At 43.0% G+C, this 27,791-nt stretch overlaps 1 protein-coding gene across 5 annotated transcripts in view; it reads left to right on the top strand.

Moving 5' to 3' along the window:
- Nucleotides 1-3,777: 3,777 nt before the first annotated feature.
- Nucleotides 3,778-27,791, top strand: part of ell2 (elongation factor for RNA polymerase II 2) — a 48,094-nt gene continuing 24,080 nt past the window's right edge. The window contains exons 1-10 of one of the 5 annotated variants that reach the window (XM_035797512.2): nt 3,778-4,110; nt 16,162-16,209; nt 16,995-17,116; nt 17,344-17,495; nt 21,226-21,485; nt 22,713-22,837; nt 22,947-23,019; nt 23,228-23,954; nt 26,308-26,371; nt 26,550-26,721. In XM_035797512.2, coding sequence (XP_035653405.1) covers nt 3,979-4,110; nt 16,162-16,209; nt 16,995-17,116; nt 17,344-17,495; nt 21,226-21,485; nt 22,713-22,837; nt 22,947-23,019; nt 23,228-23,954; nt 26,308-26,371; nt 26,550-26,721 — 1,875 coding nt within the window. In that variant the 5' untranslated portion in view covers nt 3,778-3,978. The remainder of the gene's footprint in view (nt 4,111-16,161; nt 16,210-16,994; nt 17,117-17,343; nt 17,496-21,225; nt 21,486-22,712; nt 22,838-22,946; nt 23,020-23,227; nt 23,955-26,307; nt 26,372-26,549; nt 26,722-27,791) is intronic. The other 4 variants (XM_035797511.2, XM_052473862.1, XM_035797514.2 and 1 more) reach the window with 4 other exon arrangements.

The raw sequence follows: 27,791 nt of genomic DNA, 5'->3' as shown, positions 1-27,791 counted from the left end.
TAAGCAAAATATGTAACCAAAAAAGGTTGAGACTGCTCTTCCATGGTTACTGGTTTGGCCATTATGCCTCTAATATACTTACTTACTTACTTACTGAATTTATTGTCCCCATGGGGACATTTTGTTGCAGTGTCATGTACACATTTAAAGTGGCGTTTAACTACAAAACCAAATTGACAATACAACTTTCATAACAGTTACGCACCAATACAAATAATAATAGTAAGAAATAAGAAGTAAAACATTAAATAAAAAAGAAGAAAAGACTGGCCTGTTGGCCTTACGGAGTCAATGGGAACATTTGCCCGAGCTGTTTAGGAGGGATATGACACCTGGCACAAATGATTGTCTCGTTCTATTTTTCCTGCTGAGGGGTGCCCTATACCTGCGCCCAGAGGGGAGTAATTCAAATTCCAGGTACAGGGGGTGACTTGGGTCTAAAATTATTTTGTGAGCCTTACAGAGGGCCCTGACCTTAAACATCTCATCCAGGCCTGTCTGTTTGACTCCAAGTATCCCATGTCAGGGTTCTGTTTGTTGACTTTTCTTCTGCCTTCAACACAATCCAGCCTTACATTCTGGCACAGAGACTCATTCCAGACTTCTCCTTAGATGGGGGGCTGGTTTTGTGGCTGCTGGACTTCCTGAGCCAACGCTCACAGCGAGTCAAAATAGGTCCCCATGTGTCGGATATACACAATACCAACACAGGCTCTCCCCAGGGATGTGTTTTGTCCCCACTTCTGTACATCTTGTACACTAATAGTTGCACTAGTTCCCATACTGACAGACATCTCGTTAAGTTCGCTGATGACACTGCCTTGATCAGCCTGTTGCATGATGATGAGGAACATCATGGCCCGGTCCTAGGTGACTTTGTAGAGTGGTGTGAGGAATCACACTTGGTCCTCAATACCAACAAGACCAAAGAGATGTGCATAGACTTCAGGAAGCGTACAACACCTACCTCTGCAACATCTATCAGAGGTCAGAATATAGAAATTGGAGAGGAATATAAATATATGAGTGTCCTTTTGGACAATAAGCTTCAGTGGAGTAAATGCGCCGTCCCAACCTTCGCTCTCTCTCCCCCGCTACTCTCTCCTCTTCCATCCTATCATCTCTTCCCTCTGCTCAAACTTTCTCCAACCTATCTCCTGATTCTGCCTCCTCAACCCTCCTCTCCTCCCTTACTGCATCCTTTGACTCCCTATGTCCCCTATCCTCCAGGCCGGCTCGGTCCTCCCCTCCCGCTCCGTGGCTCGACGACTCCTTGCGAGCTCACAGAACAGGGCTCCGGGCAGCCGAGCGGAAATGGAGGAAAACTTCGCCTCCCTGCGGACCTGGCATCCTTTCACTCCCTCCTCTCTACATTTTCCTCCTCTGTCTCTGCTGCTAAAGCCACTTTCTACCATTCTAAATTCCAAGCATCTGCCTCTAACCCTAGGAAGCTCTTTGCCACCTTCTCCTCCCTCCTGAATCCTCCCCCCTCCTCCCTCTCTGCAGATGACTTCGTCAACCATTTTGAAAAGAAGGTCGACGACATCCGATCCTCGTTTGCTAAGTCAAACGACACCGCTGGTTCTGCTCACACTGCCCTACCCTATGCTCTGACCTCTTTCTCCCCTCTCTCTCCAGATGAAATCTCGCGTCTTGTGACGGCCGGCCGCCCAACAACCTGCCCGCTTGACCCTATCCCCTCCTCTCTTCTCCAGACCATTTCCGGAGACCTTCTCCCTTACCTCACCTCGCTCATCAACTCATCCCTGACCGCTGGCTACGTCCCTCCCGTCTTCAAGAGAGCGAGAGTTGCACCCCTTCTGAAAAAACCTACACTCGATCCCTCCGATGTCAACAACTACAGACCAGTATCCCTTCTCTCTTTTCTCTCCAAAACTCTTGAGCGTGCCGTCCTTGGCCAGCTCTACCGCTATCTCTCTCAGAATGACCTTCTTGATCCAAATCAGTCAGGTTTCAAGACTAGTCACTCAACCGAGACTGCTCTTCTCTGTATCACGGAGGCGCTCCGCACTGCTAAAGCTAACTCTCTCTCCTCTGCTCTCATCCTTCTAGACCTATCGGCTGCCTTCGATACTGTGAACCATCAGATCCTCCTCTCCACCCTCTCCGAGTTGGGCATCTCCGGCGCGGCCCATGCTTGGATTGCGTCCTACCTGACAGGTCGCTCCTACCAGGTGGCGTGGCGAGAATCTGTCTCCTCACCACGCGCTCTCACCACTGGTGTCCCCCAGGGCTCTGTTCTAGGCCCTCTCTTATTCTCGCTATACACCAAGTCACTTGGCTCTGTCATAACCTCACATGGTCTCTCCTATCATTGCTATGCAGACGACACACAATTAATCTTCTCCTTTCCCCCTTCTGATGACCAGGTGGCGAATCGCATCTCTGCATGTCTGGCAGACATATCAGTGTGGATGACTGATCACCACCTCAAGCTGAAACTCAGCAAGACGGAGCTCCTCTTCCTCCCGGGAAGGACTGCCCGTTCCATGATCTCGCCATCACGGTTGACAACTCCATTGTGTCCTCCTCCCAGAGCGCTAAGAACCTTGGCGTGATCCTGGACAACACCCTGACGTTCTCAACTAACATCAAGGCGGTGTCCCGTTCCTGTAGGTTCATGCTCTACAACATCCGCAGAGTACGACCCTGCCTCACACAGGAAGCGGCGCAGGTCCTAATCCAGGCACTTGTCATCTCCCGTCTTGATTACTGCAACTCGCTGTTGGCTGGGCTCCCTGCCTGTGCCATTAAACCCCTACAACTCATCCAGAACGCCGCAGCCCGTCTGGTGTTCAACCTTCCCAAGTTCTCTCACGTCACCCCGCTCCTCCGCTCTCTCCACTGGCTTCCAGTTGAAGCTCGCATCCGCTACAAGACCATGGTGCTTGCCTACGGAGCTGTGAGGGGAACGGCACCTCAGTACCTCCAGGCTCTGATCAGGCCCTACACCCAAACAAGGGCACTGCGTTCATCCACCTCTGGCCTGCTCGCCTCCCTACCACTGAGGAAGTACAGTTCCCGCTCAGCCCAGTCAAAACTGTTCGCTGCTCTGGCCCCCCAATGGTGGAACAAACTCCCTCACGACGCCAGGACAGCGGAGTCAATCACCACCTTCCGGAGACACCTGAAACCCCACCTCTTCAAGGAATACCTAGGATAGGGTAAGTAAGGGTAAGTAATCCTTCTCACTGTCTGCTAAATGACTTAAATGTAAATGTAAATGTAAATGTAAATGTACAGACCTGATCTACAAAAAGAGCCAACAGAGACTGTACCATCTAAAAAAGTTGGCTTCTTTTAATATAGACTGTACTATACTGACTCTGTTTTACAAATCCTTTATTGAGAGTATTTTTACTTTTTGTATTGTTTGTTGGTTTGGCAATGCCACTGTCAGCCAGAGAAACATGCTGAGAAGGATTATTATACTTTACTATGGGGGTCTCATCTTTATGAAACCCTACAATGAATATATATTGTTTTCACTATAAATTATTGTAAGAGAATCTGGATCATGTCAGTGAAAAGCAATGGAAAAAATCTTTGAATTTAAAAGTAATACCTGTCAGTAGTAAATAAATGTCAAAGATAAACACTTTGTAGGTATCAGTCAGCAGCATACATTTCCACTAATTCCAAGTGGACATTATGATACCGTATTTTTCTATGACGTAGTAGTGGACAGACCACAGCTGATTCGATCCATTCCTTTCACTTCTCAAAAGAATGAGTTCTACAACGACAAACTCTAGCATTCATACACTGAGGGAGTGACGTCTGAGGAGGGCTGAAATTACATATGGTTATGAGAGAGGAAAGAAAAAGTAAGCCCAATCAAAAAAAATAGAACAAGCCCTTGGGGGAGTCCCTTGGGGGAGTCCCTCCCTTGAATTAGAGGTAGAGTATCTATATGCTCGGACATAAAACCCAGACGATGGTAGAGGGTTGGTAAAGATGGCGGCGCTCTCCGTGGATGGGACGTATGGACTGAATTGTGGCCGACGGAATACAGACCACGTCACTGTATTGCACGTCAAATTGACAGAGACAGCTTTCAGAGCGATAGAAAAGTACCAAACCTCTAAGGTAAAGTTGAATACATGTCTTATAGCTTACCTTCTACAACTACCGATGCTATCAAAACTGGTGAACTAACTGCCACGCACAGTCGGGTTGAGCAAACGTTGTTCAAATTACCTAGCTAGTTAACGTAATTTACTGTCAAACCAATAATGCATATGCCATGAAGTGAGTTAGCAATTTGTGGATTACAAGTCAAAGTTTGAGAGAAATTGATTTGTGTAGTCGATGTACTGTAGCCAGCTACATCTGTCAATGTAGCTAACGTTAGCTGGCTAACCAAATGTAATTTCCCCAACAACAAAAAAAGTAACCTTTTCCCCAGCCAAGTCCACTTTTTTTCTACTCAAGTCCGTACTGAAATGTGACACGAATCGCACTGTTTGGTAAAATCGATGACTATTTTGATGACAATTTCGCGTGACATCTTTACTTAACTTTAGCTAATTTACCACATGTTCTTAAGCCACGCATTGGCACTGCAGTCAGTGTTTTGGAGATGTTAGGAAATAATATATATATTTTTTAGCTAGCTAAGGTAACTATCGTAACCCTTGATCATGACCCTGTTCCATTACACATTACAGTAGCTAAGTCATTGGACGAAGGAGTCTTCTGTACGGGGAGTTTTGTTAAGAGCACCGATGCTTGGTCTGAACACTAACACGCATCAGTTGTGATAGCATGATAAGGACCTTAACTTTCATATCAACTAGAAACAATTTTCAAAAAACATAACGTTAAATGAATTACACGCCATTATAGGGTTAGTGTTCCCACACGGCCATATCCCCATGTTACAGCGCGTGTTTACGGAAGACCGCTAAAACAGCAAAATACTCCCATTTAAACGTGAAGTCGATCATCAATTGCGATATGATTCTAGAAACATAAGGCCCTTTAATTTCATATCACATCAAAATAATTTAACAAATTCAAAATACACACATACTGTACTTTTCAGTGACAACTTTTTGCCTGCCTTCCATTACACACAGGAGTTCAGAGCATGCTACATAGTAAATTAGCACTACCTCTGAAAACAAGATATAGTAAGGTCCTTGGACCTTAAAGGTGCAATATGCAGAAAACGTTGCTAAAATTATAATAGTTTGCCTAATGTCAGTTTGTGACAGAACAAGCTGCCAATGTGTGGAAAATAATTGTGCTGTCTAAACTAGAGGTCGAGTGATTATGATTTTTCAACGCCGATACTGATTATTGGAGGATCAAAAAAAGCCAATACTGAATAATCGGCTGATTTAAGTTTATTTTTTTATTTTTTTAAATGTATATAATAATGACAATTACAACAATACTGAATGAACACTTATTTTAACTTAATATATATACTTAATATAATACATCAATAAAAAATAATTTAGCCTCAAATAATGAATCATGTTCAATTTGGTTTAAATAATGCAAACACAGTGTTGGAGAAGAAAGTGAAAGTGCAATATGTGCCATGTAAAAAATCTAACGTTTAAGTTCCTTGCTCAGAACATGAGAACATATGAAAGTTCGTGGTTCCTTTTACATGAGACTTCAATATCCCAAGGTAAACGTTTTTAGATCGTAATTAATAAAGTATTTATAGGACAATTTCTCTCTATACCATTTGTATTTCATATACACTATTAGATGTTAGACTATTGGATGTTCTTATAGGAACTTTAGTATTGCCAGTGTAACAGTATAGCTTCTGTCCCTCTCCTTGCCCCTACCTGGGCTCGAACCAGGAACACATCGACAACAGCCACCCTCGAAGCAGCGTTACCCATGCAGAGCAAGGGGAACAACCTCTAAACGCTATTAGCACGTGTAACAGTATAATTTTAAACCGTCCCCTCGCCCATACCCGGGCGCGAACCAGGGACCTTCTGCGCACAACGACAACAGTCACCCTCAAAGCATCGCTCCACAAAAGCCACGGCCCTTGCAGAGCAAGGGGAACTACTACTTCAAGGTCTCAGAGCAAGTGACGTAACCGATTGAAACGCTATTTAGCGCACACCGCTAACTAAGCTAGCCGTTTCACATCCGTTACACACGCACCCTGCTAACTAGCTAGCCATTTCACATCGGTTACACCAGCCTAATCTCGGGAGTTGATAAGCTTGAAGTCCTAAACAGTGCTGTGCTTGCGAAGAGCTGCTGGAAAAACTCACAAAAGTGCTCTTTGAATGAATGCTTACGAGCCTGCTGCTGCCTACCATCGCTCAGTCAGATTGCTCTATCAAATCATAGACTTAATTATAACATAATAACAGACAGAAATACGAGCCTTTGGTCATTAATATGGTCAAAACTATCATTCCGAAAACAAAATGTTTATTATTTCAGTGAAATATGGAACTGTTACGTATTTTATCTAACGGGTGGCATCCCTAAGTCTAAATATTCCTGTTACATTGTATAACCTTCAATGTTATGTCATAATTACGTAAAATTCTGGCAAATTAGTTCGCAATGAGCCAGGCTGCCCAAACTGTTGCATATACCCTGACTCTGCGTGCAATGAACGCAAGAGAAGTGACACAATTTCACCTGGTTAATATTGCCTGCTAACCTGGATTTCCTTAAGGTAAATATGCAGGTTTAAAAAATATATACTTCTGTGTATTAATTTTAAGAAAGGCATTGGTGTTTATGGTTAGGTACAGTCGTGCTACGATTGTGCATTTTTTTTTCACAAAAGCGATTTTGTTAAATCATCCCCCTGCGTTGCATTGATTATATGCAACACAGGACACGCTAGATAAACTAGTAATATCATCAACCATGTGTAGTTAACTAGTGATTATGATTGTTTTTTATAAGATAAGTTTAATGCTAGCTAGCAACTTCCCTTGGCTTACTGCATTCGTGTAACAGGCAGGCTCTTCGTGAAGTGCAATGTAATCAGGGGGTTAGAGCATTGGACTAGTTAACCTTTAAGGTTGCAAGATTGAATCCCCAAGCAGACAAGGTAAAAATCTATCGTTTCGGCCCCTGAACAAGGCAGTTAACCCACCGTTCCTAGCCCGTCATTGAAAATAAGAATGTGTTCTTAACTGACTTGCCTAGTTAAATAAAGGTATAAAAAAAAATTGGGGCCAAATCGGTGTCCAAAAATACCGATTTCCGATTGTTATGAAAACTTGAAATCGGCCCTAATTAGTCGGCCATTCCAATTTAATCAGTCCACCTCTAATCTAAACTGCTGTGAAATATATTTTCCATAACAGAAAGTATTGTATTTTCAGTTGTTTGAAGCTGGTGTACAAAACCAAAAGCAAAAGATGCAAAACCAACATTTAAGAACAGGAAGCATAGAAATAACGCACATAGAAGAGATCTACCGCACCTGCTTTCATTGAGAATGACAGCTTTATAACTCATATTTCTATGTGAATTTGGTCGGGTCGCCCAAAACGTTGCATATTGCAGCTTTAAGGAGTAATGGTAACTGGCTCCTTAAGAAAACATATCGGTGACAAACGTCCTATAATACTGTAATAAAGGAGATGGCAATCATAAGCTGAATTTGACAATAGTCAAAATTTAGACAGCCAATCTAGCTAGTTCAGAAAGCAATTATTCTGACTAGCTAGCTTGCTAGTTAACATTAACTTGCTGGCTAGCTATACTAAAAGTTTTAGTAGATACATTAAATTGACAGTCCACTTAAATTATAAAATAATTTGGCTAATGTTCCTTTTACCTTGAAAATAGTCAACAGTGGATGTTAGTTTACTTAGCTAGCCACTGTCACCAGCTGCTACCATTAGGTCAAACCTGTTTAAGATGACTAAATGTGTAGTTTACAAATTCACACCACCATTGTCTACCAATTTTTAAAAACATTTTCTTATTTAATTTTTTTTTTTTAATACATTTGTAGCTAGCTATGTTAGCACGTTTTATGAAATTCTCACCCAAAAATCACCTTTTTATACAAAAAAAATCGAATTCACTCCGTTGTTACTACTTATCTGCATCAATACATTGGTTTCATTCCAAACTATTTTTGGAATAGCAATACACCTTATTGTAACAATGTTTTGGCTACAGACCTATCCAGCTGCTCCACACTCTGAGTTTGTCAGTGTACGTTATGTTCATGATTCAACTATGTTCATGACTAAACTCTTGACTTAAATGTGAATGTTACATTGGCAAGCTCCCCAGGCAAGAAACTTTATTGCCAATCTTTATAATAAATATATAGCATAGGCTACTTGGCCGTTTTTATATAAAATTATAGGCCTACTTAACGTTTGATTGGGTTATATGCTGTTTTCTTCAAAATACTAGTCGCTAGGGTTTTCACTCCTTTTACTTCTAATCTTGTGCTTGTTCTCTTAAAGCTACAGTAAAAGTTCATGATAGCATGAATCCTTTTAAACTAGTGCTTTTCAAGGACTTTCTGGATGGGAGAGGTTCCATTTGCACAATGATTAATATAACTACAGCTATTTTATTGTAAGAAAACATTACATATGTTTGCAAAACAGTTCGCACATTAGACCTACAAGATATTCACAGAAAAGGGCGAACAGCAATACATTTTTCTTTACATAGTTTTGCCCAAATTTAGAAAATCTGAAGCTAATATGTTTTTTCTTCTGTATTGGCCAATACATTTCCTCTGTCTAACTGACTGTCCTGGTGGGCAGTATTGTTGGTATGTGATGTGGATTTGGTCTCATTCCATGGCTTTGCATTCCAGGCTTTTCTCAGTGGCAAACACAGAATCATGACTCAGGAAAAAAATAGTTGTCACAGTTGCGCAAATCCCTATCACGTCAGCCTCTGGTGATTGTGGGCCCTTACGGACTCTTACCAAACCAATCTGTAGGGACCAAATAAAGCTACCGTGTTAATCCCATGGCCATACAACGTGTATTATCTGGAAGCACAACAGAGATGCACTTAACGGGCCTCTGGGGCCTGTGATCAACCGAGGCCAGGAGTCCTGGGAAGTTCAATGGACTGTCAACAACATTTACATAATTCCAGGAACAAGCTAGTCAGACTCTGTAGCATATTCCCAGGATGTTCAGGCCAGGGACCAATAAAAACCATTTTTTAAAATCCTAATCCAAATGATTGGAAGTTGAGAAACTGGGCCTAAAGGATTTCATTCAGGCACGGTTGGGACTTAGTGTGTTGAATCAAGAAGTTAAGATCTTGTCCTGTTAAGTAGCCTAATTCAAGTCAGTGGTAGAAAGGGTGTCAGGAGGGGATATGGGAAGGAACACTGCCTTGGCCAATAGGAGATTAGAACAAGCTGACAACAAGCCAATCGAAGTTGGAAGAAGATGGGAAGATGGCGCCGAATAACATGGCTGACGTTTTACATTCTCCCAATCAATTGTGTAATTATACATTTTTTTGTGTTTTGTGTAACTTATTTTTTAAGCTATTGTGTACATAATGTTGCTGTACTGTGTCTTATGACCGAAAATAACTTCTGGACATCAGAAAAGCGATTACTCACCGCAGACTGGAATAAACTTTTTCCTTTAACCAGTCCGACGAGGATATCCTGCTTTCACTGGAACAGATTCACATCTTTTGCATGAAGAAAAGATTCCGGAAAAGGGGACGCAGATCGGGGATCCTTCTGAGAAGCCGGAGACCTCTAAGACCTCTATCAACCAACTCTATAAAGCCATAAGCAAGGAAGAAAATGGTCACCCAGAAGCGGCGCTCCTAGTGACCGAGGACTTTAATGCAGGCAAACTTACACCAGTTTTACAATTTTTTTTACCAGCATGTGCAACCAGGGGGGATAAAAATCCTAGACCACCTTTACTCCATACATAGATGCATACAAAGCTCTCCCCTGCCCTCCATTTGGCAAATATGACCATAATTCTATCCTCCTGATTCCTGCTTACAAGCAAACTAGTGGGAAGTACCAGTGACTCGCTAAATACGGAAGTGGTTATATGATGCGGATGCTATATTGCAGGACGGTTTTGCTAGCACAGACTGGAATATGTTCCGGGATTCATCCAATGGCATTGAGGAATACACCACCTCAATCTGCTTCGTCAATAAGTGCATCGACGACGTCTTCCCCACAGTGACTGTACGTACATATCCCAACCAGAAGCAATGGATTAAAGGCAACATCCGCATCAAGCTAAAGGCTAGAGCTGCTGCTTTCAAGGAGTGGGAGACTAATCTGGACACTTATAAGAAATCCTGCTATTCCCTCAGACAAACCATCAAACAAGCAAAGCATCAATACATGATTAAGATTGAATCCTGCTCTGACGCTCGTCGGATGTGGCAGGGCTTGAAAACTATTACGGACTACAAAGGTAAACCCAGACGCGAGCTGCCCAGTGACGCAAGCCTACCAGACAAGCTAAATCCCTTTTATGCTCGTTTCGAGGCAAGCAACACTGAAGCATGCACGAGAGCACCAGTTGTTCTGGATGACTGTGTGAAGACGCTCTCGGTAGCCGATGTGAACAAAACATTTTTAAACAGGCCAACATTCACAAAGCCGCTAGGCCAGACGGATTACCAGGGCGTGTACTCAAAGCATGCGCGGACCAACTGTCAAGTGTCTTTGCTGACATTTTCAACCGCTCCCTGACCAAGTCTATAATACCTACATGATTCAAGCAGACCACCACAGTCCCTGTGCCCAAGGAAGTGAAGGTAACCTGCCTAAATGATTACCGCCCCTTGGCAGTCACGTCGGTAGCCATGAAGTACTTTGAAAGGCTGGTCATGGCTCACGTCAACAGCATCCTCCCAGACACCCTAGACCCACTCCAATTCGCATACAGCCCCAACCGATCCACAGATGACATACACCACACCGCCCTTTCTCACCTGGACAAAAGGAATACCTACGTGAGAATGCTGTTCATTGACTACAGCTCAGCGTTCAACACCATAGTGCCCACGAAGCTAAGGACTCTGGGACTAAACACCTCCCTCTGCAACTGGATCCTGGACTTCCTGGCGGGCCGCATCCAGGTGGTGAGAGTAGGCAACAACACGTCTGCCACGCTGATCCTTAACACTGGAGCCCCTCAGGGGTGTGTACTTAGTCCCCTCCTGTATTCCTTGTTCACCCATGACTGCGTTGTCAAACACGACTCCAACACCATCATTAAGTTTGCTGACGACATAACAGTGGTAGGCCTGATCACCGACCATGACGAGACCGAGTATAGGGATTTGGTCAGAGAACTAGCAGTGTGGTGCCAGGACAACAACCTCTCCCTCAGTGTGAGCAAGACCAAGGAGCTGCTCGTGGACTACAGGAAAAGGCGGGCCGAACAAGCTCCCATTAACATCGGCGGGGCTGTAGTGGAGCAGGTCGAGGGTTTCAAGTTCCTTGGGGTCCACATACATTTTTTTTCTTTGTGCAAAAGGTGTGGATCTGGGCCTTTTCCAGTGAAAGCAGGATAACTTTCTCTTCTAACTCGTTAAAGGAAAATGTTTATTCCAGTCCACGGTGAGGAAACGCCTTTCTGATGTTCAGAAGTTATTTTTGGTCATAAGAGACAGTAGCTGCAACATTATGTACACAATAAGTTGTAAAATGGCACAATTTGTTGGGAGAATGTAAAATGTCAGCCATGTTCTTCTGTGCCATCAAAGATACCGGTAGTTTCCAGCTATGTAGGCTAACTCTCCTTGCTATCTTACAGATGAAGCCAACATCAATTCACTACCCTAGTCACAAAGCTGATTGTATGGTTTTTCACTTATCTCACTGTGTGAATGACATTATTAGTTTTAAAAGAGACCACACACGCTTTTGTAAAAGATGAGATTGCTTCTTCAATGCAACTTTTGTTGATTAGTACAATAAGTCCCAAATGGAAAGGAAAAATTGTTTTTCATCTGTAGCCCCATGAAATCAGCCAAAACGAGCTCTAACTCAATGCATTTACTCTCAAATGATTACCATTAGGTTGTTTGGTAAAAACAGTCAAATTGATTGTATTAGGGATGGTGGTTAGAAATGATTTCACTATTCGAATAGTATCATGTATTTTGACTATCTGAAAGAAAGTCGTGATTTTTAACCTGAGCACTGTTGTGTGAGAGGCTGGTGCTCTATTGCTGCAGCTGCTGAGGGGCTGGTGAGATGCGAGCAGGAGTGAGATATACGATGTACCCAATGAAACTGCTACAGCCAAGGCTAGCTAACTTGTAGAATCCACAATGTTATTTATCATCCCATATAAGTGTCTGTCTTGACTGGAGTAACCTAATGAAGCTAGCAAGCTATAGCTAGTTAGGCTAATTCCCGAGGTCACATGATGTGCTTTCTCCCCAACTCCATTCAAATAAAACAGCCTACCTGTTGCTTGTTGTAGCCTACTTCTCATTTCGCTAACTTTTTTAAATTCTGTAACTTTATTCCATTTTGCATTGAGCCTCTTTGCCACTTTGATTGGCCGACATAAACAAGCTGCACACGTGAAGTCTACCGGCCTTTTTTTATGGGGCGTCATAAAAACTACATTGAAAAGTTTGTTTTATTAAATTCATTATTTGAAATGTCATGGTAAGTAACAATTATGTTAATGTAATTTAGAAAACGCTTTTTACTGTTAAAATAGCCCTGTCAATATTTTTACTCTAACAAGTATTTGAATACTAACGTCCTTTCATTCATTAATACATACATGGCTGTCTCTGAAAAATTCACATCAAACATTTAAAATGAAATGATATTGACCTCAAAAGTGGCTTTCTGTGATTTTTGGCTAATATGCCTTGTTTTGCCGTGGTATCGAGTACCCCTATTACTAGCTTGTTCAACCTCTTTTGATATCGGCTGAGATCCCTAAAGTTTTAGAAAGCTGCCGCGGTCATCACTCTCTTCAAAGGGGGAGACACCCTAGACACAAACAGTTAGACCTATATCTATCCTACCCTGCCTTTCTAAGGTCTTCGAAAAGCCAAGTTAACAAACAGTTCACCGACCATTTCAAATCCCACCGTACCTTCTCTGCTATGCAATCTGTTTTCCAAGCTGGTCATGGGTGCACCTCAGCCACGCGCAAGGTCCTAAACGATATCATAACCACCATCGATAAAAGACAATACTGTGCAGCTGTATTCATTGACAGTCGAAAGCCTTGGCCAGGTCGATCACCACATTCTTATCGGCAGACTCCACAGCCTTGGTTTCTCAAATGACTGCCTCGCCTGGTTCACCAACTACTTCTCAGAGTTCAGTGTGTCAAATCGGAGGGCCTGTTGTCCGAACCTCTGGCAGTTTCTATGGGGGTGCCACAGGGTTCTAATCTCGGGCCGACTGTTTTCTCTGTATACATCAATGATGTCGCTCTTGCTGCTGGTGATTCTCTGATCCACCTCTACACAGACGACACCATTCTGTATACTGCTGGCCCTTTGGACACTGTTAACAAACCTCCAGACGAGCTTCAATGCCATACAACTCTCTTTCCATGGCCTCCAATTGCTCCTAAATGCAAGTAAAACTAAATGCATGCTCTTCAACAGATCGCTGCCCGCCCGTCTAGCATCTCTACTCTGGACGGTTCTGACTTAGAATATGTGGACAACTACAAATACCTAGGTGTCTGGTTAGACTGTAAACTCTCTTTCCAGACTCACATCAAGCAACTCCAATCCAAAATGAAATCTAGAATCGGCTTCCTATTTCGCAACAATGCATCCTTCACTCATGCCGCCAAACATACCCTCATAAAACGGACTATCCTGCCAATCCTTGACTTCGGCGATGTCATTTATAAAATAGACCCCAACACACTACTCGGATTACATCCAATTTACTATCACAGTGCCATCTGTTTTGTCACCAAAGCCCCATATACTACCCACCACGGCGACCTGTGTGCTACCATTGGCTGGCCCTCGCTTCATATTAGTCGCCAAACCCACTGGCTCCAGGTCATCTGTAAGTCTTTGCTAGGTAAAGCCCCGCCTTATCTCAGCTCACTGGTCACCATAGCAGCACCCACCATGGCACGTGCTCCAGCAGGTATATTTCACTGATCACCATCAAAGTCAACAACTCCTTTGGCTGCCTTCGAGTTCTCTGCTGCCAATGGCTGGAAAGAACTGCAAAAATCACTAAAGCTGGAGACTTATCTCCCTCACTAGCTTTAAGCATCGGCTGTCAGAGCAGCTTACAGATCATTGCACCTGTACATAGCCCATCTGTAAATAGCCTACCCACCCAACTACCTCATCTTCATATTGTTTTTTTTTTCTTCACCTTTGCACCCCAGTATCTCTACTTGCACATTTATCTTCTGCACATCTATCACTCCAGTGTTTAAATGCTAAATTGTAATTATTTCGCAACTATGGTCTATTTATTGCTTTACCTCCCTTCATTTGCACACACTGTCTTTAGATTTTTCTATTGTGTTATTGACTACGTTTGTTTATTCCATGTGTAACTCTGTGTCTCAATGTTTTTCTTTATATTGGCCAGGTCGCAATTGTAAAATGAGAACTTGTTCTCAACTGGCCTACCTGGTTAAATAAAGGTGAAATTTAATTAATTAAAATCGTGATGGTAAACCTGGTATGTGTATTGTGACACCGCGAGCAAGTTTACTTGCACTTATTATTTTTAGTGTACACGGTAAAGGGAAATTTGCCAAAGGGAAGTTCCTGAAGTTTAAAAAAAGCCAGGGAAGAACCTATTCTGCCGTGCCAATGATTACTCATGTAGCTACCATTATACGTGACCTCTTGACGTAATCTGACTACATGTGATTCACTTTATTATGATCAGACATACAGTGCCTTTGGAAAGTATTCAGACCTGTTGACTTTTTCCACATTTTGTTACGTTACAGCCTTATTATCAAATGGATGAAATAAACAGAAATCTTCAAACCGGTTTATGTAAATATTTGCTAATGTATTACTTAAGTATCCTGTTTCCATTGGTCACCCTTGATGTTTCTACAACTTCATTGGAGTCCATCAATCTTAAATGGAAGAAGTTTGGAACCACCATTACTCTTCCCTAGACTTTCAGACCATGAGAAACAAGATTATTTGGTCTGATGAAACCAAGATTGAACTCTTTGGCCTGAATGCCAAGCTTCACTTCTGGAGGAAACCTGGCAGCATCTCTACAGTGAAGCATGGTGGTGGCAACATCATGCTTTGGGGATGCTTTTCAGCGACTGGGAGACTAGTCAGGATTGAGAGAAAGCTAAACGGAGCAAAGTACAGAAATCCTTGATAACCTGCTCAGGACCTTCCAACAGGACAATGATCCTAAGCACACAGCCAAGACAACACAGGAGTGGCTTTGGGACAAGTCTTGAGTGGCCCAGCCAGCGCCCGGACCTGAACCCGCCCGAACATCTCTGGAGAGACCTGAAAATAGCTGTGTAGCAATGCTCCCCATCCAACCTGACAGCTTGAGAGGATCTGCAGAGAAGAATGGGACGAATTCCCCAAATACAGGTGTGCCAAGCTTATACTGAGTAAATGGTCTGAATACTTACGTCATTTCTGTTTTTTATTTTATATACTAGCAAAAATGTCTCATCCTGTTTTTTGTTTTGTCGTTATGGGGTATTGTGTGTAGGGGGGCGGGAAATGTAATCAATTTTAGAATAAGGCTGTAACCTAACACAATGTGGAAAAAGTCAAGGTCTGAATACTTGCTAATTCTGAGGTAATGTTAATGTGACTATTTTGTCTGAGATGCTTATTATTTACATCGCTTTCAATATAAGAGGGAGTTTCATATTCCTACTCTTACTGTACATTTTGCTTGTTGCAAATTCATGAAACTATAAACATGCTTTTGCTAGCTTGCTTCTTTGCTAGTTGATTTGCCAGATGAAACACAATATATGCTCACCAATAGCATATGAGCTGTGACTGGTTGACAGAATGGCCTGCTTTTGTCACTTAATGAGAAACGGCTCTATTTTTCTCAACCACATTTGTGATAGTCCAGTTGTAGCTGAGTGACATTCACATTATTGTTATGATGGAACAACTTACAATCAATGCTTATATTGAAAATGTGATTAGAGTCTAATCCTGTCCTCTCTTTTTCAGAATGTAACGTCCTCGTGGCCAACAATGCAATTCAAGGGACTCCAAGGGGTAAGTATGTTCACATGTCAGATCTTCATTTTGACTTGAGAACTACAGTATTAGTTATGGGTCAACCCTGTGGGGGGTAAACTGCATGTTTAATGCAACCATTATTGAAGATTTAAGCAAACCTATCATTTGAGCGCTGGTGGTATACACATTAAATACAATTCCTACCCTAGCTGGTGTAGACCCAATGTTTTGTGTTTTCAGTGAAATATACATTTGTTAAGCTACGAGTTGTATTTAGAGGCTTGGGGCCTTACTCTTTCCACCCTTCTGAAAGCATCTGGTTAACCCCTGACTACCTGGGCTGTACACTATGAATAGTTGAACTCTCTAATGTCTATCTGTAAATACATCTTTGGCAGTCTGCAGCTGGGCCCAGAGCAGAGGGAACACACACACACACACACAACAACTCAGACCTCTAAGATCTGCTTGTGTCATTAGTCTCAGATCAGTCTATATTGACAGATTCAACACACTGAACATCACTGTAAAGGGTTAATGTTAAGAGACCTTCAGAAATTAGACCCAGTTGAGTGTTTTTTACAGATGGTTCGCTATTCGGCATGACTGACTCTGTCACATTCAAATATGAGCAAAATCTCTTCTTCTGTGCACTATAGCAGTAGAGGAAAATTAAATCCCATTTCCCTTCAGAATGATCGAGTACCTCTGTGCAATACGTCACTCCTGGCAGTTTCATGCATATAGGGAAGAGAGACGCTCCTTGTTTTCTGTGGTTGATGAATATTTTTATTAATCTCCTTTGGATGTGAACCTCACAGCGTATTAAGATCCCAAGGACTGACTCTCCAGATGGATGTCAGAACTTTGACTTCTACCTGTCCAATGTGGGCAAGGACAACCCTCAGGGAAGCTTTGAGTGCATCCAACAATATGTGTCCAGGTAAGCACCCTCTGGAATGAAACCAAGCATGTGGCAATGCTCGCTACTGAAGACCTAGTGTAAATTGTTGTAAGCTGGTTAGTTAACTGAAATAATTGTCACTCTGGTGTCATAAAATTCTGTCATTGAGCCTTGTTAATGAGTAATTGGTTGAATTGAGATGGTCCATGTTGAGAAACCCTGTGCTGTGGGACTGAAACCCCCCCCACCCCCCCCGTCCTCTCCAGTTCGGGGACCCCGCACCTGGTGTCCTTGGGGGTGGTTCAAGACAAAGTCACGTTGTGTGCCACCAACGACTCCTACCAGGTGACTCGGGAGCTTATGACGCTGGCTAAGGAGGATGGAACCAAAGTCCTCAAGCATGGAGGCCATTTCAAAGGCAAGTTCCATCCATTTTAAGCACACATTTCCTTTGTTTGCGCCTGACTAAACCCTTTGGGTCCAGCCCATTAAGGCCTGTTCACATTGGCAATTTTTTGCATGTCCGATTCTTCTTCTTATTATTATTATTATTATTTTTTCCTTGCAGTCTAAACAGCCAAAAAGCACATGGAATCAGATATTTCAAACTACATTCGTAGGTGGTTTGAAATCCGATACAAATCTGATTCCTGGCCATGTGACTTGTCTGAATGCATATAAATCGGATGTAAGTGCTTTTTAGACCTTTGGAATATCTTGTTGCTTGCTAACTACTCTGACAGTTTGACAAGAACGTTTGGTAGTTAACTAGCTTGTTAATTGTTAACAAACAAGTTAGTAAATGTGCTAGAAAGCTATCTAGGTAGCTGATTAGCTTGTTGACTGCTGTGGTTAGCCAAAAAGGACTCATTTTGAAAGCTAGTGTTAGTGCACTGACATGCTAGCTCTTCCCATAGACTTCCTATCATTGAATGACTATCCATTTAAAAGCGCGTCTCTGCAGATATGATTATGTATTTTTTGCAGCAGTGGCAACAATTCAGTAGTGTTTGGTCACCACTCCTAAATGAATATAGGGGAAACACTCACTTATGAGTATTGACACTGTATGCCACCACAGCCATATCTGGGTTAGTCGCACTCTGCAAATAGTTCTTATTTAACGACAACACTGGCCTACAGCCTAACCAATTGTCTTGCCTTTCTATTTCTAATACACTACGACTGGATTAAGGTTGGCCACGTGTAAAAGGGAAAGTAAATCTCGGGCCAATGTAATTTGGCTCTCGTCCTGTTTTGCCGGTGGAGATACGCTGCACATTCTCTCAATCTCCTTTCCCCTCGTAACAGCTCACTGTTGCTGTAACTGGCCATGCAAAATCAACCTCCACTGACCTGGGAGTGGACAGAGTTCTCCCACAGCAGAGGGCCATAAACTGAGTTTCACTGGCAGTTTTTCTTCAGGTGCCATGTAACAACAGATTTGATGTCACCCAAATGGCCCATTTGTCACCTGTTATGTTACTCTAAAAGGCAGTGTGCCCCATAGGCTTCTTTGTATGTGATTATAATTTTAGTGCCTTGTGTATTGCGCAATTATGTGACATGCCTGGATTTGAAAGGTTTATTGAAAGATTTTTCATCACTGTTCCCTTTTCATTATGCCAGATGGTCCAGCACCATCATCAGACAATTGTTTTAATTTGGGGTGTAATTCTCATTACGGGATAAGGCCTAAAATACAGGATAAAATTGTGCTATGTCACATGATTGCGCAAAACACAGCGTCTACCAGTTTGTCTGAATAGGCGTTAGTTTAGACAATCGTATAGCAATGTTCATAAAGGGGGAGATGTTCAGGGCTTGTCCAGTTTCTAATAGAAATATAGTTCCAGTTATCTACATGAATTGGTATTGTTTATTTAACATGGCATTGCATGTTTTCTCAACAGTACGCAGATTTGCGTCTTTGACTCTAGGGCTTCTCTGGAACTACATTTAATGCTGCAATATGTAAGTTATTAGGTGACCTGAACAAATTTGTAGATGTGTTTTTTGAAATGTCATTCTCAACGAAAGCAAGTCTAAGAAGTGGTAGATATGTTCTATGTATGCTATTTATATGCTTCCCATTCTCAAGTTTTGTTTTGGTGTTGTACACCAGCTTCAAACAGCTGAAAGTACAATATTTGTGCTTATGGAAAATGTATTTCACAGCAGTTTAGATGGTACAATGATTCTCTACACTACCTTGTTTATTCACAAACTTAATATGAAATCTTTGCTCTCTGTACTCTCAAACTTGAAAAGTCAGTTAAACCAACCTTTCGGTCTAGTTTCTGCCCGTGGGGATTAATTTGCATATTGTGTCCCAGATGGAAACTGAGAGGGGAGCAGAGGAAAGGGGTGGAGTTTGGGCATGTAACAGCTGGCTCAGTAGAAGCACTCCTATTAACATGTGCTAAATTAGCCCTAGCCTTCATTTATTTAATTTGTTTAGGCTTTGTCTGTTATGTATGTTGGCCTGGGACCTTATGCAATGTTTGTCTTAAATGGAAGACCCATTTACTTGATGCTATTCAGAGTTTAGTACGCCAAAGTGAAATCATAAACACACAGCAGTGCTACACGGCAGGTCTGTTGGTTTGAATGACATGCATCAAATGTTATTGGTCACATTGTTGTGAATGGTTAGATACTACTGCACTGTTGGAGCTAGGAACAAAAGCTTTTGCTACACCCGCAATAACATCTGCTAAATATGTGTATGTGACCCATCAAATTGAATTTGATGTATGTCATGGCAGAAACTAATTCTGATAGCAAGCCAACAGAGCTGCTGTGATGGGTAGCTGTGTTTTTATTATCTCCCATGTAACGTCACTAGGCTGGCCAGTGCTGAAAGCAAAGCTGATTAGCAGCTGATGCAAGCAACTCGCCTACTTCAGTCGCTCACCAGGCCTTGAGACAGCAAAAATTGATGTGTGGTTTGCGCACATAGACTGCGAGATCTCTATCAGCATTTGCCCGGAGGAGGCGGCAGACGAGGGTACACGTTTCTCTCTAACCTTTAATCTTGTAGAGCGCCTTTGAATTTCATAATCACTGGAGAGCATTATGGAGAAATGTCAAGGCATCCTGACTAATCAGACAACATGAGCTGGGGGCCAGATTCTCTGTATCCTCTTAATGACATTGACTTTTACATTGGGAACTCAGTCTCTCCAAATCAGGCTTCTATGATGTATCTTGTACTAGTAACGTACAGTCAGTTCAAATTCAGTCCACATCCAGATCCGAACGCACAGAGTAGAAACTTTGACTCTTTAGGGCAGGGTATTTGGCGCAACAAAAAATAACTCTGAGCATTTAAAAATATATATTTTTATTGTTTGTCATAAAACTGAGGAATATGACAAACTATTTCAAATATTGCTTACATTTGCATAAGATCATGTATCTCACTATTATGCATGGGAATACTTGAACAGATTTCCAAAATTAAAATCACGAGGAGATGATTCCCTGGTGTTTTTACTTCACGAAAATATAAACACAACATGTAAAGTGTTGGTTTCATGAGCTAAGATTAAAGATCCCAGAAATGTTCCATACATACAAAGGTTATTTCCCTAAAATGTTCTTCACAAATTTGTTTATCCTTGTTAGTGAGCATTTCTCCTTCACCAAGATAATCCACTTGACAGGTGTAGCATATCAAGAAGCTGATTAAACAGCATGATCATTACACAGGTGTACTTTGTGCTGGAAGCATTAATGGCCACTCTAAAATTGTGTTTCTGTTTGGGCTTTCAATTTGACCAACCATCCGCTTAAGAAAAACTCTGCCTGCTGATAATTGATTTATCCCTGCTCTAGTGTTCCAAGTGCCTGCTGGCTTTCGTACTCTTTCAGTCAGTGTTCAATAACATTATTATGATGTCATATTAATAATAAAAACCTTTGTTAGTGACTAAGCTGCTAGTTAGCGAGGAGTGCCGTTTCTGCTGTAAACTCAATTGAGGTAAGCAATACAACATTTTAAGTGTCAGAGAAACAAATGATCAAATAAATGGACTGTGGAGTTCTTAGGTTCCATAATGCCATGGTCTCAATGGATATTGGTTTTGGGCAGATTGCGTGCCATTTTTCTCAGCGTCACCTCCTTCACCCCTCTCTAACCTCAGGTAAGAAAGTCCAGATCCGCAAGCCAGCGCCGTCAGGCTCTGAACCAGTCGCGGAGCGCAAACGCTCCACCCCCATCAACCCAGCCAAGACCATCCGCAAGTGCCTTGCCAACAACCTGGTTTCCCAGCGCCCATACCGCGACCGCCTTGTCCACTTGCTGGCGTTGCGCTCCTACAAGAAGCTGGAGCTACTGGCCAGGATGCAGCGGGACGGGGTCAGTCAGAAGGACCGCAGCTCTCTTGGGAGTACCCTGCAACAAGTAAGGCTTAGGCTAGCGCCTTGCAACACGTGAGGCTAGAAGCCAATTTATGCTTGGTCCGAAAATGTAGTTGGATGCTCCGTATAGAGGGTGTGATGTAATTGCAGCACCTCCAGAGGCATGCAGAGGCCAAAATTGAGCTCCGCACTGCTGTGCGCCTTCCAAATTTTGTAAGAATGTGGAAGGGCTTGCTCCACATTGACATGATTGGTTAACGGTAGGTGGGGGTGGGAGGTCCGGTATAAATACACTCACTTCCTTCACAACTGCTCTGCGAAGCGCAAGTATGAATGCCCTGCCTTCTGCAGAGGCCGTATCGCAGTAAATGCTGTACAACACTGCAGACGCCAGATTGACCATGCAGATCCTTTGAGGCTAGTAGTACCCCTGTAATAAGTAAGACTAGCAGCCTGCAACATGTTTGGTTACAACTCTGCAACCATAATGGCTAGCATCCTGCAACAACAAGAGGGGGGGGTAGAACCCTAAAACAAGTAAGAGGGGGGAGATTAGTACTTTATTTTATTGGTTTCATATAAAAGTGTGGGGGGGAGGGGTTCCTAACTATTTATGTAAAGTATGAGTAACTGGCAGCACTGTATGAGAAGACCAATGTTCCTGTTTACCCTTAGGACTCCTCACCCTTAGGCATTAAACACCGAATGCAAATCAGTCTAGGAGACCAATTCCCTGTAGTACAATGACCTTCATTCACAATTACTGAACAAGGCAAGAACCAAGCAGCCATACATGAAAGCCATTAGACACACACACACACACACACACACACACTATATTATATTATATATATATATATATAGCAAGAACCAAGCACGCACAGATCACACAGCAAGAATCAAGCACACAGACACACTTATACTAGCTATTGCAGATGACTTACTGAACTACTCAGACTGGTTTACTTGGCAACAGCAACTGTGGTTAAGCTGACGACCCATGCTTGGTATACAGAAAACACAATACTCATACTTGTTTGGGGATTTGCCTAATGTTGTGATTGAATACAGAGATGCTGGATTTGAAATGCAGTGATTTCATACCCAGGTTGAGATGCAAGTATGGCATTTCATTAACGGAAGAAAAGTAACTCTTAAAAAAAAATTGTAATACCAGGGGTTGTATTTGAGTTGCTTTTAATGCTCCCAAATGATTGGAGAACACTTTTTTTCAAATGGAAATCTTGTTTATGGGTATATTTGTTCACAGGTGGCCAACCTGAACCCCAAAGATAACTCGTACACTCTGAAGACCTTTGTGTACCGTGAGGTGCAGAGGGACTGGCTGGGCTACTCTGAGGACGACCGCGTTCAGGTCAATGGGATTCTGGCACGGTAGGTCACAATACATTTCACCCTCTTGAACAGGCCCCTGCATTTCTTGCAAGCAGAACCTCGTGGTGACTATGTAGCAGTGGCTCACAGTTGGTTCTCCCTCTTTCAGGAAACTGGGCCTTCCCACTGAGCCGCTTTCCTCCAGCGGTCCTCCTAAAAATGGGTTCCCGGGTTCCCCACAGGTAACGCCTCAACTCTACACTCTGTTAGACACACACACACCTTCAGTATTACTTGCACAAACAAGCGTGTAAGACAAGCCAAACCTGATGATCAGGTCTCTCCAGTAAAGAGACATTTTTTTCTCAAACCTATGCAAATAAATGTTTACTAAGATCAAAAATTATCACTCATTCACAGTAGAGATGTTTTGAATTGTTTGTCTTTCAGAAGTGCCAGCCCGAGTTGCCGAGTCACTTCACTGACCCCTTGATGCCCAAGAAGCCCCGCATTTCCCATGTCACCAGCCAAGTGCCACCCACCACCCCCACCTCGTCCTCTAGAGTGCGCCGCAGCGCCACGAAGGGGGACAACAGCCACCACAGCGCCGCTCCCACCACCAAACGCTCGTCTCTCCTAGCCAGGCCCACCACGGCTGGCCCGCCCCTCAACCACCTCCCCCACCCCTCCCAGCTGCCTGTTTCTCACCTCCGTCTTATGTCTCATCACCCTGGCCTGGGCTCCAACTCCAGCTCGCCCAGCACGCCTGAGGGCCGTGGCACCCAGGACCTGCCCCTTGACCAGAGCTCAACCTGCCTGGACCCCTCCTCACCGATAGCCAGCCCCCCAAGCAGGACTGCCGACCGCTATGGCTCCGGCATGCTGCCACAGGCCAGCTCCAGCCGCCCAGCCCTCACCATCTCCTCTTCATCAACCTCTTCCTCTACCATTATCCCCCCTCCCTCGCCCAGCAGTAGCAAGAAGTCAAAGAAGCACAAAGGGAAGGACAGAGAGAAGGAGCGGTGCAGGGAGGGGCACAGCATCACATGCGATGGCGTCAGCCCCCCAGAGGTACAGGTTGAGGACGGCCAAAGGCCCAGGAAAAGACACCATGCCAACGGGGAGGAAAGACGAAGGCCAGTCATCCCCGCCAAAAGCCTATTCTGCTCAGACGAAGGTAGTCTACCTTAATGCCTTGGTTTGGCTTCATGCTTGAATGTCTTGTTAAGAAGTGAAAGGTGTGAGTGCTTGCTCATTATCATGTAAGGCCTGATTCCAATCCATGGTTTTGTAATGACAGCAATGCACAACCAGGCATTGAAAGTGCACTCATGGTGTGTGTGCTTGGAAAGGGCAAAGTGTATGCATGCTTTGAACATGATGGGCTGCTTGCGTATTGGAGTACGTTTCTCACTTGAGTTGTATGTATGTACAGTTGAAGTCGGAAATGTACATACTTAGGTTGGAGTCATTAACTCGGTTTTCAACCACTCCCCAAATTTCTTAACAAACTATAGTTTGGTAAGTCGGTTAGGACATTCTTGGACATCTACTTTGTGCATGACACAAGTAATTTTTACAACAATTGTTTACAGACCGATTATTTCACTTATAATTCACTATCACAATTCCAGTGGGTCAGAAGTTTACTGTGGCTTTTTAAAACAGCTTGGAAAATTCCAGAAAATTGTCATGGCTTTAGAAGCTTCTGGTAGGCTAATTGACATAATTTGAGTCAATTATGTCAATTGTGGACGTATTTCAAGGCCTACCTTCAAACTCAGTGCCTCTTTGCTTGACATCTTGGGAAAATGAAAATAAATCAGCCAAGACCTCAGAATTTTGTTTTTAGGCATCCACATGTCTGGTTGATCCTTGGGAGCAATTTCCAAACGTTCATCTGTACGAACAATAGTACGCAAGCATAAACACCATGGAACCACGCAGCCGTCATACCGCTTAGGAAGGAGACGCATTCTGTCTCCTAGAGATGAATGTACTTTGGTGCGAAAAGTGGAAATCAATTCCAGAACAACAGCAAAGGACCTTGCGAAGATGCTGGAGGAAAACGGGTACAAAAGGATTTATATCCAGAGTAAAACGAGTCCTATATCGACAACCTGAAAGGCCACTCAGCAAGGAAGAAGCCACTGCTCCAAAACCGCCATGGAAAAAGCCAATCTACGGTCTGCAACTGCACATGGGGCCAAAGATCGTACTTTAATTTTTTTTTTTTTTTTGTAAATGTCCTCTGCTCTAATGAAACAAAAATAGAACTGTTTTGCCTTAATGACCATCATTATGTTTGGAGGAAAAAGGGGGACGCTTGCAAGCCGAAGAACACCATCCCAAATTTGAAGCACGGGGCTGGCAGCAGCATCATGTTGTGGGGGTGTTTTGCTGCAGGAGGCACTGGTGCACTTCACTAAATAGATGGCATCACGAGGAAGGAAAATGTGGTGGATATATTGAAACAACATCTCCAGACATCAGTCAGGACTTCCAAAGTTGTGGCAAAATGGCTTAAGGACAACAAAGTCAAGGTATTGAAGTGGACATCACAAAGCCCTGATCTCAATCCTATAGAAAACGTGTAGGTGAGCAAGGAGGCCTACAAACCTGACTCGGTTACACCAGCTCTGTCAGGAGGAATGGGCCAAAATTCACCCAACGTATTGTGAGAAGCTTGCGGAATGCTACCTGAAATGTTTGCTCCAAGTTAAACAATTTAAAGCCAATGCTACCAAATACTAATTGAGTGCATGTAAACCTCTGACCCACTGGGAATGTGATGAAAGAAATAAAAGCTGAAATAAATAATTTCACATTCTCAAAATAAAGTGGTGATCCTAAAGGACCTAAGACGGGGACTTTTTACTAGGATTAAATGTCAGGAATTGTGAAACTGAGTTTAAATGTATTTGGTTAAGGTGTATGTACACTTCCGACTCCAACTGGTATGTATGATGATTGATTTAGTATGTATGTGCCAATTCTTCTACATCCAACCTTACAAACCAATTTTATTTCATCCTTTGGACTCTAGCTCAGCATTTTCTACTCTGTGTCTGTGCCCTGTAATTCGTGCCAACAAACCTTTGATCATGGAAGTTAATTTCACTGATACCTTGTCTTTATGATAAGTAAAGATTGGTCTGCCCTGAGCAGCACACTCAGAAATCTGTCCAAGGGTTCACTCTGACAACTCTTTCAAGACCAGTACTTTTGAATAGCTCGTTTTACAGTTACGTTAGTTTAGTCATTTAGCAGGAGCTCTTATCCAGAGCGACATGCAGTTCATTTTAAGATGGGTGGGACAACCACATCAGTCATAGTAAATACATGTTTCCTCATAGTAGCTTTCAGCAAATTTAGAGATAGTAAGAGGGAACCGCGTCAAGTGCGAGTATTAGTTTACAACAACAAATAATTGTGGGGAGGGGGTGCTAGTCATTATTTTAAGGCTAGTAAAGAGAGCTGTTCTGATGTCAGTTGATGTAATTGTCTGATGTGTCTTTGTTATTTCCCAGACAATAAAAAGAGGCCAGTCCACTCCACAGACTCCTCCACCACTGTTATGCCAGATTACATATGGTGAGTACTTTTATTTACTGACTTAATCCTCTTTGTTCTATGTTGAACATGAAGCTTCCATAAGAATGCCACTGCTGCCAATCAACCTTTTTTGGGATGGTACCCCCTTTTAGCCCTCTGAAATACAATTGAATGGCACGTGTGTGTGTCACTGTCCTGTGCTGCTGTCCCGTTACAGTAAGTACATGGCAGTGGTGTCCATGGACCAGAGGCAGACTTACAAGGACAACTTCAATGCAGAGTATGAGGAGTACCGCAACCTGCATGCCCGTGTGGAGAAGATCACTCGCCACTTCACCCAGCTAGACGCTCAGTGCAGGAGGCTGCCGCCTGGCACCAAAGAGTACCAGGTCAGATTATAACAAACTACACCACAGTTACAACCAGGCCAAAACACAACAATCTATGCCACATAAGTTGAGGGGTATACTACAATGCAGGTTCAATGAGTTAGCCTTTCTAATTTCATTAAAAAGCCAGAAATTACTATTGATTTTCGGGTCAATTTAAGAAAGCTGAACTTCGATACAGTGCCTGGATATCTGAGCATGTCCTTCTCCAAGCTGATGCAGTTTCTTCAGAAAGTATTCACACCCCTTGATTTATTCCACATTTTGTTGTTAGAGCCTGAATGTAAAATGGATTACATTTGTTTTTTCTAACCCAACTACATACAATGCCCCATAATGACAAAGTGAAAACATGTTTTTAGAAATGTTGTAAATGTATTGTAAATGAAATACTTTGTCACGTAGTCTGTGGACACCTGCTTGTCGAACATCTCATTCCAAAATCATGGGCCTTAAATGGAGTTGCCCCCCCCCCCTTCTTCTAAAACAGCCTCTACTCTTCTGGGAAGGCCTTCCACGAGATGTTGGAACATTGTTGCGGGGACTTGCTTCCATTCAGCCATGAGCATTAGTGAGGTCAGGCACTGACCCTGGCTCAGTCTGTGTTCCAATTCATCCCAAAGATATTCAATCTGGCTGAGGTCAGGGCTCTGTGCAGGCCAGTCAAGTTCTTCCACACTGATCTCGACAGACAATTTCTGTATGGACCTCGCTTTGTGCGCTGGGGCATTGTCATTCTGAAACAGGAAAGGGCCTTCCCCAAACTGTTGCCACAACGTTGGATGCACAGAATCGTCTAGAATGTCATTTTATGCTGTTAGTTCCAGTGAAGGGAAATCTTAACCTAAGGGGCCTAGCCCAAACCACGAAAAACAGCCCCAGACAATTATTCCTCCTCCGCCAAACTTTACAGTTGGCACTATGCATTCTGGCTGGTAGCATTCTCCTGGCATCCGCCAAACCAGATTCATCTGTCGGATGGGCAGATGTTGAAGCGTGATCATCACTCCAGAGAATGCGTTTCCACTGCTCCAGAGTCCAATGGCGGTGAGATTTACACCACTCCAACC

This window comes from Oncorhynchus keta, chromosome 21 (assembly GCF_023373465.1).
Source record: "Oncorhynchus keta strain PuntledgeMale-10-30-2019 chromosome 21, Oket_V2, whole genome shotgun sequence".
In the NCBI taxonomy this organism is placed as follows: domain Eukaryota; kingdom Metazoa; phylum Chordata; class Actinopteri; order Salmoniformes; family Salmonidae; genus Oncorhynchus; species Oncorhynchus keta.
Note: the sequence above shows the minus strand (reverse complement) of the source record. Positions and strands in the feature narration are given on the sequence as shown.